Source organism: Gekko japonicus, unplaced genomic scaffold, assembly GCF_001447785.1.
Source record: "Gekko japonicus isolate JY-2015 unplaced genomic scaffold, Gekko_japonicus_V1.1 scaffold3484, whole genome shotgun sequence".
NCBI classification, from domain to species: domain Eukaryota; kingdom Metazoa; phylum Chordata; class Lepidosauria; order Squamata; family Gekkonidae; genus Gekko; species Gekko japonicus.
The window spans coordinates 107,922-124,339 of record NW_015169886.1 but is presented as its reverse complement, the minus strand read 5'-3'; the positions used below and the strand labels follow the sequence as shown (position 1 = coordinate 124,339).

General features: G+C 51.4%; 1 protein-coding gene across 1 annotated transcript in view; it reads left to right on the top strand.

Moving 5' to 3' along the window:
* The window catches only part of LOC107115708 (chromosome-associated kinesin KIF4-like), a 43,109-nt gene that overhangs the window by 20,216 nt on the left and 6,475 nt on the right, over positions 1–16,418 (top strand). The window contains 7 exon segments of the mRNA XM_015417466.1: positions 3,008–3,091; positions 4,699–4,812; positions 5,676–5,831; positions 6,012–6,097; positions 10,293–10,422; positions 12,015–12,243; positions 12,246–12,495. Coding sequence (XP_015272952.1) covers positions 3,008–3,091; positions 4,699–4,812; positions 5,676–5,831; positions 6,012–6,097; positions 10,293–10,422; positions 12,015–12,243; positions 12,246–12,495 — 1,049 coding nt within the window.

Sequence of the window (16,418 nt, the reverse complement as noted above, 5' to 3'; positions counted from 1 at the left end):
CAGGGTGTCTGTTGTGGGGAGGGGAAGGGAAAGGAGTTTGTAAGCCGCTCTGAGACACCTTCGGGTAGTGAAGGGCGGGGTATAAATCCAGTCTCCTCCTCCTCCTCTTCTTTTGATAAGCTTTTCTTGGCTCCCGTAGAGCTTTTCAGTGATACTCTCCATGGTTCCCTCTCCCCACCCCCAGGCAGGAAGGCGATAGTATGAACAGCCGTTCGGTTTCCTTTCAGACCTAAGAAGTCTCCAGCAGTGTTCCCTCTAAGCTGAGTTAGTGTGAGCTAGCTCACAGTGTTTTAGCCTCTGGCTCACAGTTTTTTTTTTCTCAGCTCAGGAAGGATGGGGCTCCAGAGCACACTGATTTAATGCAGCAGCCAAATTGCTCACTCAGAACTTCAATGCCAGTTGCTCACAAAGTAGAATTTTTGCTCACAAGACTCCACAGCTTAGAGGGAACATTGGTCTCCAGTGTTACCTCTTGGGATTGCGTCTAACGCCCAAGCACCCTAGATTAACCCTGTGACTGTTAACAACAATCTGTACAGTCCGCCTCTGAACTGTTCATTCTCTTCTGTCGATCTGACTGGTAGTTCCTGAAGGGGGTGGATGCATCTCGGTCTGGTGTCTCAGCGTTGACTGTCCTGCCTTGAGTGACTCTCCTTGGAATGTAGCCTCTTAACTGATTCTGAACTCCCGGCGGTATTGCCCTTAGCTTCGCTGACAAACCCCCCCCCCCCTCACCACGTTAAGGTGTGCATCCAAGAGGGATAAGGGACAGTTGGAGGCAAGCAGGAAAAGAGGAAGACCCAACAGGAGGTCAATTGTCTCAGTCAGTGAAGCCATGGCCTTCGGTTTGCAAAGAAGAAGAAGAGATTGGATTTATACCCCATGGCCCTTCACTACCAAAAGGTGTCTCAGAGCGGCTCACAAACTCCTTTCCCTTCCCCTCCCCACAACAGACACCCTGTAAGGTGGGTGGGGCTGAGAGAGCTCTTTTTCAAGGACAGCTCTTGTCAGAACTACAGCTTGCCCAAGGTCATCCAGCCGGGTGCAAGTGGAGGAGTGGGGAATCAAACCCGGTTCTCCCAGATTAGAGTCCGCACACTTAACCACTAGACCAAACTGGCTTGAGCTAAGATGCTAATGACAGGACCTTTTGGAAGTATTAAGACTTAGTAAAGTAAAGGTTCCCTTGCTTGAAAGCCAGTTGAGTCCGACTCAAGGATTGCGGTGCTCATCTCCGTTTCAAAGCCGAAGAGCCAGCGCTGTCCGAAGACGTTTCCGTGGTCATGTGGCTGGCATGACTAAACACCAAGGCTCATGGAACGCTGTTACCTTCCTACCAAAGTGGTACCTATTTATCTACTTGCAATTTCTTGCTTTCGAACTGCTAGGTTGGCAGTTTGCTTAGGGTTGCTGTAAGTTGTAAGCGACTTGAAACGGCACATAACACGCACGCACATGTATAAGTAAACAGATTCAGGTGGGGTTGCCGTGTTGGTCTGAAGCCGCAGAACAAAGTTTGAGTCCAGCGGCACCTTGAAGACCAACAAAGTTTTATTCAAGGTAGAAGCTTTTGTGTGCACGCACACCTTTTCAGATACAGTGAAACAAGACTTCCTCAACCATTACCTACTGGCAGAGAGAAGGGGGTGGTTAGTTGCCAGGAAGGGCTAGTTAGAGTCAAGAAGCATAAGTGACTGGGCAGTTAGAGCTGAGATTGGATTAAAGCAATTGGTACGATCTGTGAATGGGAGTAAATTAGCATACAAATAACAAGAGTTAAGAGACAGTGAGAATGACGTTTGAGTCCAGTGGCACCTCCAAGACCAACAAAGTTCAATTCTGGATAGAAGTGAGAAATGAGAGACTTAGCTTGTGTAGATGCACACTTCTTCAGATATACTGAAATAGACTTCCTCAAATGTTACACGAAGGGGGGCTCTCCGCAGGGCTTCCCCGGCTCGCCCACTTCGGCGGGCGGTCCGGGGGAGGCACGGGGAGGCATTTAAATGCCTCCCTGCACCTTGCCGGACCTTTCCCAGCTCGCCTGCCTTGGTGGGCTGGCCAGGGAAGGGGGGGGGCAGGGCTCTCTCCAGGCTTGTTGCTGCCAGAACGCCATCCCGGCTCGTTCCGGCAGGAAATGACTCCTGGTCACGTTGGTCTGAAGCGGCAGAACAACGTTTGAGTCCAGGGGCGCCTTTAAGACCAACAAAGTTTTATTCCAGGTGTAAGCTTTCGTGTGCATGCACGCTTCTTCGGGTACTGTGAAACAAGACTTCCTCAACTATTACATAGAGGCAGAGAGAAGGGGGTGGTTAGTTTCCAGGAAGGGCTAGCTAGAGTCAAGATGCCTAAGTAACTAAGTACTTATAAGTAATAGGTGAGATTGGATTAAAGCACTTGGTAAGATCTATGAATGGTAGTACATTAGTATACAAATAACAAGAGTTGACAAACCATGAGAATGAAGTTTGAGTCCAGTGGCACCTCCAAGACCAACAAAGTTCAATTCTGGATATAAGTGAGAACTGGGAAGACTTAGCATGCGTAGATGCACACTTCTTCAGATATACTGAAATAGATTTCCTCAAATGTTACCTATAGCTGAGGGGGTTTAGTTGCCAGGAAGGGCTAATTAGAGTCAAGATGCATAAGTAACTGAGCGATATATACAGCTTAGGTTGAAATAACACCATTGGTTAAGGCTGTGAATAGCAGCAGATTAGCATACAGATAAAAGAGTTAACAACAGATGTGAGAACTAAGTTTGAGTCCAGTGGCATCTTTAAGGCCAACAAAGTTCTGGGTATAAGCAAGAACTGAGTGACTTAGTGTGTGTGGTGAGATAAGAAGCTGATATCTCTGTTAAGCCCTGAGGGTTCCATTGTCCGAAATAGGGAGGCTCGTGTTGATGGTTTAGCATGACTAGCCAAACTCTTTATCATGTTTGTTTAGAAGCAGAGTCAAAGGCAGGGTTTTGACATTTCAGCTACTCCTGTCTCCTTTCCAGGACCGCAAGAGGCAGTACGAACTTGTCAAACTGGAGCAAGACTTCCAGAAGCAAGCCAGTGTCCTCCGGCGAAAAGCTGAGGAGGTAGGTGGTTGCAGACTACCCTGTCCCCTTCCCAGTTTTTTACAACAATTTGACAAGACTGAATTTTTTAAGAGAGTTTGCACAGAGGCAAGAAAGTGATTCTACAGTCTGAGTCCCTAAACAAGAGGAGGGGGGGGAATGCTTGAAGTCTTCCTTCTTCCGATTGTGTCAAGGGCCAAAATGCCACGCTTGGAATGAGTTCTGTTTTTAAACTGGGCATATTTTGTTCAACTTTCCTTCCAAGATACGAGCGCATGGACCTGTCTTGTACCAAATTCAGAGCACGATCCACCTAGCTAAGTATTATTTCCTCGGACTGGCGGTAGCTTTCCAAGGTCTCAGGCAGAGAAAGCTTTCCCCCCCTTTTCCAGCAGCTTCTGCTTGAGATGTCTTTAAGCGGACATGCCAGAGATGTAACTTTGGACCTCAGGAGTTCTGTCACTGAGCCATGATCATGCTTCCCAAAATCACACTGTTCCCCGAATCTGGGGCTGAAATTCAAGACATCAGTTGACCCGGAGCTATTTCCACTTACGCTGACATCATTTGAACGGAGCTATTTCCACTTACGCTGGCTTAAATAAAAGCATAAACTTTGTGGGAAGGTGTTGGACTGTGGACATAGCTTAGGTGGACAGCAGTCCTCGAACAAGCTGCTCAGAGCTTTAACACTTCCTTGTAAAGACTGAAGCTCTGGGGAAGACTCCAAGTTCTTGATCACGTTGGCTCTCGTTTTCAATTTTTTTCAATTGTTATTGTTGTTAACTAAATTTCTGAATGGCCCCATCCCTGAGTACACAGGGTTCTGGGTGATTTAAAGGTAAAGGTCTCCCTTGCTCGAAAACCAGTCGAGTCCGACTCTAGGGTTGCAGTGCTCATCTCCGTTTCCAAGCCGAAGAGCCAGCGCTGTCCGAAGACGTTTCCGTGGTCACGTGGCCGGCATGTCTCGACACCAAGGCTTTAAAATTGACAGCTCAATTAATCCTAATGGCCCAATCCCCAGATGGCGTCTGGAGTTTTAGACTTTAGTCCAAAACCCTCTCTAGACTCTCCTTCCGAATCATGGGCAGGTTAGGAGGAGGCCAAAGCAGGCGAGATGGAAAAAGAAGAAGAGGCTGCCGCCAGCTGTGATGGAAAGCCGTCGCTGTCCTCAGCCCAAAGCTTGGCGGAACATCTCTGCCTTACGGGCCCTACGGAATTGCATTAAGTCCTGCAGGGCCTTGGTGGGAATTGGTAGAGAGTTCCACCAGGTCAGAGCCGGGCCGAGAAAGCCCTGGCTCTGGTCAAGGACAGCCAGATGTCTTTGGGGCCAGGGATTTAACACAAGAACTGCCGGCGCACAGAATTCCACGTTGTCTCAGTGTTGGGTAAAAAGGATCGCCTGTTCTCCTCACCGCTCTCAAGTTTTTGGTAAAGTATAAGAGAAGACATCATTATGTCTGCAGCTAAGAATCTTGCTTTTTTCAATATCTCACTATCACCCAACAACGAGGGATGTTGGGAAGCTTTGTTTCTAAAACGTTGCTTCTTGTTTGGCTGCGGATGAGCGGTAGACATTCAGGTCCCCCGTTGAGTAGCATGCAGGATATTCTTTCTCCGTCCTGTAGGCAGCTGCTGCCAACCGACGCTTGAAAGATGCCCTTCAGAAGCAGCGGGAAGTTGCCGACAAGCGGAAAGAGACCGTGAACCGTGGGATCGACGGCATCGCTAACCGGGTGAAGGTGGGGCAACTTCCGCTTGAGCACCACAAAGAGGTCCACGGGGGTGGAGCTGGCCTGTGCCGGGAGGAGGGAGGCGGGAGCCAGGAGGCGGGGCAGAGTTGGTGTCTGGGCTCTAGACGGGCATGTGGTGGCCAGTGCTCCCTCTGAGCTGTGGAGTCTTGTGAACAGAAATCCTACTCTGTGACCTGCCGGCATTAAAGTGGTGAGGGAGCGATTTGGCTGCTGCAGAAATCAGTCTGCTCTGGAGCCACATCCTTCCTGAGCGGAGACAAAAATGCGTGAGCCGGAGGCTAAAGAACCTGTGAGCTGGCTCGCACGAACTCAGCTTAGAGGGGGCACTGGTGGGGACCCCTGGAGGAGTGTGGGGGAGTACTGGGCTGTCAACGTGGTGCCCACGGGCACCAGGGCACCCACCAACCGTTTTCCTAGTGCCCACCAAATGTTTGTAGAAAATAGGGGGGGCTTTTGCCCAGCAGAGCCATTGGAGATCTGATTGGCTCCACAGAGATTTTAAAAGTTGCTTCAGCAGCTTCTTCCAGCCCAGCACAAGGATCTTCACTGTGTTTTTAAAAAAAGATGATCTTTTTTTTAAAATGTCCGTTTTAAAAGGCATCCTGTTAGACAGAGCTTCTGCCTCAAATGTCGAAGAGTTACTTATAATCATGCATAACCTTGCTTCGTGACATTTTGTGGTTTGCTCCGCCTCCCGTGGCAGCCATTTTTGGCCCCGCCTCCCGTGGCAGCCATTTTGTAGTCGGCCCAACTACCCTGTTGCAGAATTCCCAAGTTGCCCACAGACTCAGAAAGGTTGGGGGCCCCCTGCCGTTGAACTCCAGCCATACCGCTTCCCTCCTCTTGTCCAGAGCTGGCTCGTGAACGAAGTCGAGGTCCTCGTTCGCATCGAAGAGGCTCGGAACCACCTCAATGACCTTCTGGAGGACAGGAAAACGCTGGCCCAGGAGATCGCGCAGCTGAAAGAGAAGCGGGACGCTGGAGAGATCCTTCCCTTGAAATACAAGGTCAGCAGAGAAACTGGCCCCCGAGCAGACACGTGGAGGACCTCTGGCAGTGGGCGGCTTCCCACCTGCTTCTCAGTTTGCCAAAAGAGGGGGAGCTCTACTGGGATTGGCCCTCTGGGCTGAGTCCCTCGGAGGGCCCTCGCTTGCCTCCCGAGGACTCAAATTCTCGCTTTCTTCCAGAGGCGCACCTTCTCTCACAGAGCTATGGAAATCAACCATTCCATCACGAAGCAGATCGAGAGCCTCGAAACGGAGATGGAGCTCAGGTAGGCGTCTGGGGCCCTCCCGTTAGAGAAGCGGAGCTCGGTGCTGGCGCTGGCCTCTTCGTTTGGGAGTCCATCATAAGAAAGTTTTGCGTGTGGCTGTTTCAAGGTAGAAGGAAGCGAGAGGGAACAAGCGGGTTCTCCCACGGGCCTGTAGGAACGAGTGGAACATGCAGGGGTAGGGAAGGGATGCTGGGGGGGGGGGGGGAGAAAGGGGGGGGGGTACTGAACGTGCCATGCTCTTGTGCTGCACCCACTGACTCGAACGGCTGTGGTCTCGTCCAAGACTAGGCATTGTGGGTTTGCGGAAAGATGAGCTAGATTAAAGTGGCCCCTGAGAGACGGGCACGATTTTCAGGGTGTGGGCAGGTAGTTCCACAGGGTAGCTATGTCGATCTGCTGTAGAAGAGCTACGTTCGAGTTCAGTGGCCCCTTAGAGACCGCCAGGGCTATTTTTGGGCAGGAACGCACAGGAACGGAGTTCCGGCTGGCTCCCAAGTTGGCCACGCCCAGCAGGAACTCATTAGCATAATAGGCCACACCCAACAGCAGAAACTCATTCGGATTGGCTACAATTAGGGGTGTGTGGCCTAACATGCAAAAAGCCCTGGGTTTTGACAACAAACAAGATAAAGAGAATAAGAAGCAAAAGGTGGGTGTGGCTGGATGACCACGCTTCTGGCAACATGGGGGTGTGGCCTAATATGCGAATGAGCTGTGCTGTCAGGGGTGTGGCCTGATATGCTAATGAGTTCCTGCTGTTGGGTATGGCCTATTATGCTAATGAGTTCCTGCTGGGCTTTTTCTACAAAAAAAGCCCTGGAGACCGCCGTGGTTTTTTGAGTATAATATCTGCAGAAAGATGGTGTTTTGCTCCCTAGAGGTTTTGTAGGGAACTGCACTTTATGGAGATTCAGGTATGTCGCCATGTTGGTCTGAAGCCACCGAACAAAGTTTGAGTCCAGTGGCTGCTTTAAGACTAACAGAGTTTTATTCTGAAGAAGTGCACCCGCACACGAACGCTTACACGCAGACTTAAACTCTGTTGGTCTTAAAGGTGCCGCTGCACTCAGACTTTGTTCTGAAGTCCAAACTGTATTTCTTTGTTTCCTGCGTACCCCGTCCTGTTGTCTACATTGACTGACACCTTAGAGACCACAGGAGGATTTTCAGGCTGTAAGCTTTCACGAGAGACCAAGTATTTGAAGAAAGGAGCTTTGACTCTTGAAACCTCATACCCCAAAAATCTTGGAGAGCCAGTTTGGTGTAGTGGTTAGGAGCGCGGACTCTAATCTGGGAGAACCGGGTTTGATTCCCCACTCCTCCACATGCAGCTGCTGGGGTGACCTTGGGTCAGTCATAAGTTCTTTCAGAGCTGTTCTCTCAAGGACAGTCCTCGAAAGAGCTCTCTCAGCCCCACTTACCTCACAGGGTGTCTGTTATGGGGAGGGGAAGGGGAAAGAGATTGTAAACCGCTCTGAGACTCCTTCGGGTAGTGAAGGGCGGGGTATAAATCCAATCTCCCTCCTCATCTTCCTCTTCTTCCTGTTCATCATCTCTACAGTGCACCTGGACCCAAATCTAGATGTATTTTATTTGTTTTCCTGGCTTGTACTACTTCTGTGCTGCTTTTTTGCCTGTGGGGCACCATGCAAGAAAAGATGGTACAGTAAAGATTTTTTTTTTTTTAAGGAACCAGGGCAACAGTGCTAGGGAGGAGGAGGAGGAGGAGGATGGTAACGGCGACTCCCATGCAGTGTTCCCTCTAAGCCGAGTCAGTGTGAGCTAGCTCACAGTTTTTTGGCCTCTGGCTCACACATTTTTGTCTCAGCTCAGGAAGGACAGCTCCAGAGCCAACTCATTTATGCAGCAGCCAAATCGTTCGCTCACAACTTGAATGCCAGCAGCTCACAAAGTAGAATTTTTGCTCACAGGACTCGGCAGCTGAGAGGGAGCATTGCTCCCAAGTGCTTGGCTGTTGCTGCTGTTGGTTTTTTAAAGATTCCCCAGGGACCCTGGGAAATACAAAGCCCCGCCCCCTTACTTCTTCCTCCCCCAAAGCGTGTTACCCAGTAGTCACAGCAGCTAGGTAGTCCTTCCCAGTTTTTATGGGGGGGGGGGGGGTTCCCTTCCCTGCGGCTGCTTGCTCTCCCTGGCAGCACTGGACACTTGCGGTGAAGGCTCTTGGTCTCTTGTCGTTCTGAACAAATCGTAATATTCTTGGCAACTGCAACCGATCTCTTCTCAGGAGCCAGCTGGAACTCCGTTCCTGTGCGTTCCTGCCCAAAATTAGCCCTGGTCCTTCCCAGTTTTTATGCCGGGGGGGCGGAGGGCTGCTGCTTGCTCTCCCTGGCAGCACTGAACACTCGCGGTGAAGGCTCTTGGCCTCTTGTCATTCTGAACAAATCGTGATATTCTTGGCAACTGCAACCGATCTCTTCCTGTATTAAAACGTGTTTCTGGTCCAATCAGGTTGTGACACCCCCTTAGACCCATGTGCCGTTATGAACTTTTCTCTCCCCCCCCACCCCCCAGTTCTAAAACAGGCGTTCCCCTTCTGGTCAGTAGCAGCTGCCCAGAGGAATAGTTAGATTCAAGTCCGGCAGCACCTTTAGAGGTTCACAGGGTTTTCCGGGCAATCAGCTTTTGAGAGTCACGCCCTTTAAGGTCAGAGATCTCTTGAAGGGCGCTCTGACTCTTGAATGCGTCTGCCCTGAAAATCCTACTGGTCCCTCAGGTGCGACTGGACTCAAACCCAGCTCTTCTACAGCAGAACAACACGGCGACCCTGTGCAACTCTCCACACAAGGAGGGTGCCACTTTTCACGAGCCTGGTGCCAGATTGGCCGCTACCAGGGCCTTCTCAGTGGCGGCTCCACACTGGTGGAATGAGCTCCCGGAAGACATCAGGGCTGTAAATCGGAGCTCTTCCACCAGGCCTTCGATCAGGAGCCTCCACTAGCACGTGGATGACCTCTGATGAAGGTTGTCGAGTGTTCAAAGAAGACCAGACACAAACGGCTGCAGGAAACTCTGTGTCTCAGCCAGGCTGGGGCACAATATTTATTGAAAATTTCCCCCTCTGTCCCCTCCCTTATTTCTCCCTGCGTAAGGGAAAGTTACAAGCATACGATCATTTTATGGAATGTGTTGATCCCGAAAGCTCACAGCTCCTTATCTCTTGTCCCTCTGCCAAGGTAGCTTCTCACGATGAACTCAGCACATCAGCAGATGTTTCTGCCTTGTGTAATTAGCCTGATACCTGGGTTCCCAATTTCCAGCCAGGAGAGCAGTGAATTCATTCGGGTTTGCCACGCAGATGTCTGCACTGCTCTCCTACACTCTGAACTGCTAACAACGGAACAGTCAAGGCCCTCATTTTGAGAGCCACAAGAACCGCTAATGCTACTGGTCTGGCCACAGTGTACGCTCTTGTTGGGTGTGGGTGATAGCGAGATGTTGAAAAAATGGTATTTAGCAGAGATAAGATAGTCCAGCAGAGCCAGAGTAAAATAATTCAGACTGAGAGTCCATGTGTGATCAAAATATAAAGTTTTTACTAAATTCTAGCATGGGAAGGGTAACTGGGATGAAAATAACAACAGAGCATAATCGGCTACATCCTTACTCTACAAAGACAAAACTAGAAGAGAAGAGATTATGGCTACTCTTCTTCTTCTTCAGAACACCAAAACAAAGACGGGAAGAGAAGCCATAAAATGGTAATACACCTTGACACTTTAGTCCCAATCAAATCCCTAGATCAGGGAGAAAATTCCCGGGCATTCCTACATCTAAAGAACATTGGTTACATGAGAAACATGTGACTTCCTGTGAGTAACATAAACAAACACTTAACCCCAGATATACTGAGTGTTTTCAACTTGTAATACCCAACAGCTCTACCATCTAACATAGCCTTGGAGAAGCGACCACCATCCACATGCAACAGCACTTTATTCACAAATTTGATTGTCTGAATTTTAGACTATTGCTCTGTCGATGCAGCTGTGTTTTATTGTATTGATTCTGTTGTATTCAGCTTGTTGTGAGCCTGCCCATGCGAGGAGGGCGGAATATAAATCGAAAACCTAAACAAACAAACAAATAAATAGATTATCCAAACGAGGCGGGAACAAACGGGCAGCGTCTCCGAGAGACTTTCCCCTTGACCGTCCTGTGCTCTCTTCCTCCAAAGGAGTGCCCAGATTGCAGACCTGCAGCAGAAGCTGCTGGAGGCGGACAGCCGAGACAACAAAAAGCAGCGCTGGGAAAGCATCACCACCATTCCGGAAGCCAAGTGTGCCATCAAGTACCTGATGGGTGAAGTAAGCATCGCTGGCAGAGCGCCCGCTTGCCGTGCAGCAGGTCCCACGTCCAGTCCCCGGCCCCTCCAGCCGAAAGGATGAGGTAGTGGGCGATGGAAAAGACCCCGGAGAACCGCTGCCCATCCGAGTCGACAGTGCTGACTTCCACGAACCAATGGCCTGATTCAGTATAAGGCAGCTTCACATGCTCTGAGGCGGGACTGTGGCTCAGTGCGAGAGCCTCTGCTTGCCATGCAGAAGGTCCCAGGCTCAGTCCCCCGCATCTCCAGCTAGAAGGGACAAGGCGGTAGGTCATGTGAAAGACCTCTGCTTGAGCAGACGAGACTGACGCTGATGGGCCAAAAGAACAAAATTTGAGTCCAGCGGCACCTTTAAGACCAACAAAGTTTAATTCTGGGTATAACCTTGTGAACATAAGAACACAAGAGCAGCCAATGTTGGATCAGGCCACTGGCCCACCCAGTCCAACACTCTGTCACACAGTGGCCAAAAACCCCAGGTGCCACCAGGAGGTCTAGCAGTGGGGCCAGGACACTAGAACCTAAGAGCATAATGCTGGATCAGGCCAGTGGCCCATCCAGCCCAACACTCTGCGTCACACAGTGGCCAGAAATACCAGGTGCCATCAGGAGCCCCCCCAGTGGGGCCGGGACACTAGAAGCCCTCCCACTGTTGCCCCCCCCCAGCACCAGGAATACAGAGCATCACTTGCCCCAGACATAAGAGCATGAGAGAAGCCAATGTTGGATCAGGCCACTGGCCCACCCAGTCCAACACTCTGTGTCACACAGGGGCCAGAAATACCAGGTGCCATCAGGAGCCCCCCCAGTGGGGCAGGGACACTAGAAGCCCTCCCACTGTTGCCCCTCCCCCCAAGCACCAAGAATCGAGAGCTTCACTTGCCCCAGACGGAGAGTTCCCATCTATACCTTGTGGCTAAGAGCCACTGATGGACCTCTGCTCCAGACGTTCATCCAATCCCCTCTTGAAGCCGTCCCTGCTTGTAGCCGCCGCCACCTCCTGTGGCCGTGAACCCCACGCATTCATCACTCTCTGGGTGAAGGAGGACTTCCTTTTATCCGTTCTAACCCGACTGCTCAGCCATTTCATGGGGTGCCCGCTTGAGTTCTTGTCTTGTGTTGGGCACGCACACGAAAGCTGCAACCCAGAGCAGAACTTTGTTGGACGTGAAGGTGCCGCTGGACTCAAAACTTTGGCGCGCTTCTTCAGACCAATGCGGCTCCCCACCAGAATCTATCTGACGGACCAAGTGTCTGGTTCAGTAGACGGCCGCTTCGTGTGTTCGTGTGAGTGGGCTGGGCTGGGCTGGGGAGGAGGGAGCCAGGTGCCCCTTCGCAAGCCTTGAGCCCTTGGGGGAGGAGGGACAAAGGAAGTAGGGGGGCGCCAGTCACCCCACACGTATAGGGAATTTGCACTTTGAAAGAAGATGTTGAGGGCAATGAGTGGGGGGAGCACTCTGCTTGCTGCCGTGGCCGGCTAGAAGCCCAAGTTGGTATACGGAACGAGTTTCCAGGGTTGATTTCACATCTGGCTGTTGCCCCCCCTCCCGCAATACCCCAATCTTTTAACAGCTGGTCTCCTCCAAAGTGGAGGACGGGAAACTGGACAGTCGCCTTCAGCAGAGCAAAGCTACCTGTTCCGACATCCACAAGATGCTCCTCGACGAGCGGAAGGCCGCGGCTCAGACGGAGGCGGAGCACGAGAGCCAGATGGTCCAGATGGAGCAGCAGCAGCATCAGGAGAAGGTTCTCTATTTGCTGAGCCAGATACAGCAGCACAGAGAAGAAGCCGAGAAGAGGCTGTTTCGGAGAGGGAGCAGCAGCTGCTCGAATGCCTCAACTTCCAGGATGAGGAGCTGGCAAAAATGAGGGAGGTCTTCGAGAAGAACCAGGAGCTGTGCGAAGAGCTGGAAGCCGTCAGGCAGAAACTGAGAATTCTTGAAGCGGCCAGCAGCCAGAAAATCTGCAGTGTTCCGCCAGCTGTTGCAGACGCAGAGTCTCCTTTTGATTACATTCCACCCAAGCCCAAGCCTCGCAGGCAGACCACGGCCAGGCCCCTGTCGGAGCCAACATCGGAGGAGTCGGAGGAGTCGGGAGGGGAAGTGGAAGATGCCGAGTGGTTGCCGGCAGAAATACCCGAAATACCCAGAGGAATCAAGAAGAACTTTCTGGGGGAGGGGATGCTCACGGAAGACTCGGGAGACTCTAAGACCTTCAGTCTGGAAGACCCCACTCTGGCGTCCGGAGGGGACACTTTCTTTGAGCCGCCGGCCGTCACGCCCACCAAGCAGGTCTTAAAGCCGGTCAACAGCCAAGAGTCCTCGGCCTGCGAGCAGAACGACACGACCTCCTTCTTCAATCTGGGGGACCTGGACACCGAGAACCAGCTGCCGGTGGTGAAGAGGAGGAGGAAGCGGTTCTGAGCAGCGCCAGCAGCTTCTTTGCCAGCTGCATTCCCATCAAAGAGGACTTTGTGGAGGGCTAACAGGGCAGAGGCGGTGGCGGCGGCCAAGAGACCCTGCTGGGCTTGACTTGGAATCCGGCGACACGCAACTCCGAAGTCTAAGAACTCTTTGACTCCTTTTTGTTAAGAATAGAGTGTATACATGAATTTGAATAACGACAAAACACCCAGGGTCTTAAGGACATACAGGCTAAAGATACGAAAGCAGAAAGGTTTGGTGTTTATTGGGGGAAAGGACAGGTTGGGACTCTAATCTGGGAGAACCGGGTTTGATTCCCCATTCCTCCACTTGCACCTGCTGATGTGACCTTGGGTCAGTCACAAGCTCTGGCACAGCTGTCCTTGAAAAAGAGCAGTTTGTGTCAGAGTTCTCTCAGCCCCACCCACCTCACAGGGTGTCTGTTGTGGGGAGGGGAAGGGAAAGGAGTTTGTAAGCCGCTCTGAGACTCCAAGTGAAGGGCGGGGTATAAATCCAATCTCCTCTTCTTCTTCTACCTTGTGCATCACGGGTCAGGCATGTAACTGTGGCCGCACATCAGGAGCATGTTATGCTTCTGTTCTCCACTTTCGTGCTCGGTGTCACGGAGATCCATGAACTCTTTGGCCCAACATACCTGTATAGTTCCACAGTGTCACCCCCCCACCCCCATTTTGAAATGGCCCGGCTAAGAACACTGTCTGATTGGTATCTGGCAATGACAGCTTTGTCTCTCAAATGCGTATTCCTTGAAGACCACGTTGGTCTCTACGGTGATATTGGGCCTGAATCTAGCTGATTTTTTTTTTTGCCAAATCATAAAAAAAGGTCACATAGAACAGCCAGCCTACAATGGGGTCACTCCTCTGTTGCAGAGACCGGCCAAATTGTGACCCTCTTCCCAGCAGTCTGGTCGGGTCTCTGCTCTTGACTGGTTTGCAGTCGAGCCATCTCCCCGAAGCCCTCCTTGCATTCACAGATCTGCTTCCTGTAGGACAAATGCGTCTGCCGTTATGACCTACAATACTTTTTCCCCACTTCAAACTACAGTGGTACGGTTATTCCCCCCCAACCCCAACCCCCGTTTACAGGTTCTGTATTTGCTGAGCCAGATACAGCAGCACACAGAAGAAGCCGAGAAGAAGCTCGAGACCTCTGTTTCAGAGAGGGAGCAGCAGCTGCTTGAACGCCTCAACTTCCAGGTACAGTAGCAGCTGGGGAGTTGCACTTGACGGGGAGATGCGGCTGCACCCCAGGGCAAGATCTCCCTCTCTAAAAGGGGATTCAAGTTCACAGCAGCCGGGGGAAGACCGGACTACTGGGAAGGTGCCAGTGCAGCAGTTGCTGTTCCTGCAGAATGTCCAGTCGACCCAGAACTGTTAAGGCTGTAGCCAGTGTTGGGTGGTGGTTGAACCCGGAATGTGAGTTGTGAACTTTGGCTGGTCAGTTGCAGAGGGCAGCCCTTGTCGGACTGCAGTAGAAGAGCTAGGTTCGAGTCCCAACAAGATTTTGGGGAAATAAGCTTTCAAGAAGAAGAGGAGATTGGATTTATACCCCGCCCTTCACTACCCGAAGGAGTCTCAGGGTGGCTTACAATCTCCTTTCCCTTCCCCTCCGCACAACAGACACCCTGTGAGGTAGGCGGGGCTGAGAGAGCTCTTTCAAGGACTGCCCTTGAGAGAACTGCTCTGAATGAACTTGTGACTGACCCAAGGTCATGCTAGCAGCTGCATGTGGAGGAGTGGGGAATCAAACCCAGTTCTCCCAGATTAGAGTCCCCGCTCCTAGCCGCTACACCAAACTGGCTCTCGCTCCCTTCATCAGATACAAGTAGTGTTGGGTGTTACAAGTCAAAACACTTCAGTATTTACAGGGTTAATGATGTTTGTTAAGTCACGTGTTTGTTTGTAACCAATCTGTTTAGACAACAGGATGCCCGGGAACTTTGGAGCTAATTTGCTAGGTCTGATTGGAAACCAAGGTGTCAAGTATTTAGCATATTGGCTTCTCCTCCCGTTCTTTGTTCTGACTGAGAAGGAGACGCTTTTCCGGCTCTCCCCGTTTTACCTTTTAGCTGCAAGGATGTAGGCACATTAGCTCTTTGTTATTTTCCTATCCTGTGTACCCTTTTCCCCCTGTTAGGTTTATAGTAAACTTTTATGTTTCAATACACACCGTGGACTCAGTCTCTTCATACTCTGCTGACTTACTCAAAAAGAATCCCAACAAGTAGGAATGGAGGTCCCTCAAGGATCCGACTTGTATCTGATGAAGGGAGCTGCGGCTCTCGAACGCTCACGCCCCGGAAATCGTGTTGACCCCTAAGGTGCTGCTGGACTCGAATCGAGCTCTTCTTTGGCAGGTCACATTCCCCTCGGCCCGGGTTAAACCACCACCGTCTGTGCTTCTTGTGGGCAAAGAGTGCGGAAAGTTAGGGTAAGAATAGACAACAAAACTACCACCAGAGAAGCTCAAGGATCTGTCCTATAAGAGTATCGGAGCTTTGGATTTCAGATACCAACGTCTCATTCTTAGTAGCCTGCTTTAAGCATGCTTAGAGGGTCTGATTCAGCACGCTTAAAGCAGGCTACTAAGAATGAGGCGTTGCTATCTGAAATCCAAAGCTCCGATACTCTTATAGAAGGACAGATCCTTGAGCTTCACTGGTGGTAGTTTTGTGTGTGTGTGTAGTGCTGTCAAGTTGCAGCTGACTTATGGTGACCCCAGCAAGGGGCTTCCAAGGGAAGGGAGAAGCCGGGGTGGTTTGCCATGGTCTTCCTCTGCAGAGCCTTCCTTGGTGGTCTCCCTTCCAAGTACCGATGCTGCTTAGCTTCTGACTTATGGCGACCCCAGCAAGGGGCTTCCAAGGCAAGGGAGAAGCAGGGGTGGTTTGCCATGGCCTTCCTCTGCAGAGCCTTTCTTGGTGGTTCCCCTTCCAAGTACCGACCCTGCTTAGCTTCTGAATTATGGTGACCCCAGCAAGGGGCTTCCAAGGCAAGGGAGAAGCAGAGGTGGTTTGCCATGGCCTTCCTCTGCAGAGCCTTTCTTGGTGGTCTCCCATCAAAGTACTGGCCCCGCTTAACTTAGACTTATGGCGATCACAGCAAGGGGCTTCCAAGGCAAGGGAGAAGCCGGGGTGGTTGGCCCTGGCCTTCCTCTGCAGCGTCCTCCTTGGGGGTCTCCCTTCCGAGTACCGACCCTTGCTGAGCTTCCGAGATCTGAGGAGACCGGGCTCCACCGGGCTGCCTTCCGTCCCGCTGTCAACGTTCAGGCCATCAAGTATTACAAATCTCTCAGTGCACGGGTGACCCGGCGCCAGGGGTTTTCCAGGCTGGAGGTAAACCGAAATACCTTTTCCACCCCGCCTTTGTGAACAGGATGAGGAGCTGGCAAAAATGAGGGAGGTCTTCGAGAAGAACCAGGAGCTGTGCGAAGAGCTGGAAGCCGTCAGACAGGTAGGCAGTCGGGGAGGGGCGGCAACTGGCAGAGGGAAGCGGCCTCGTCCCTGTCCTACGGTTTGTCATCTATTGCCTCT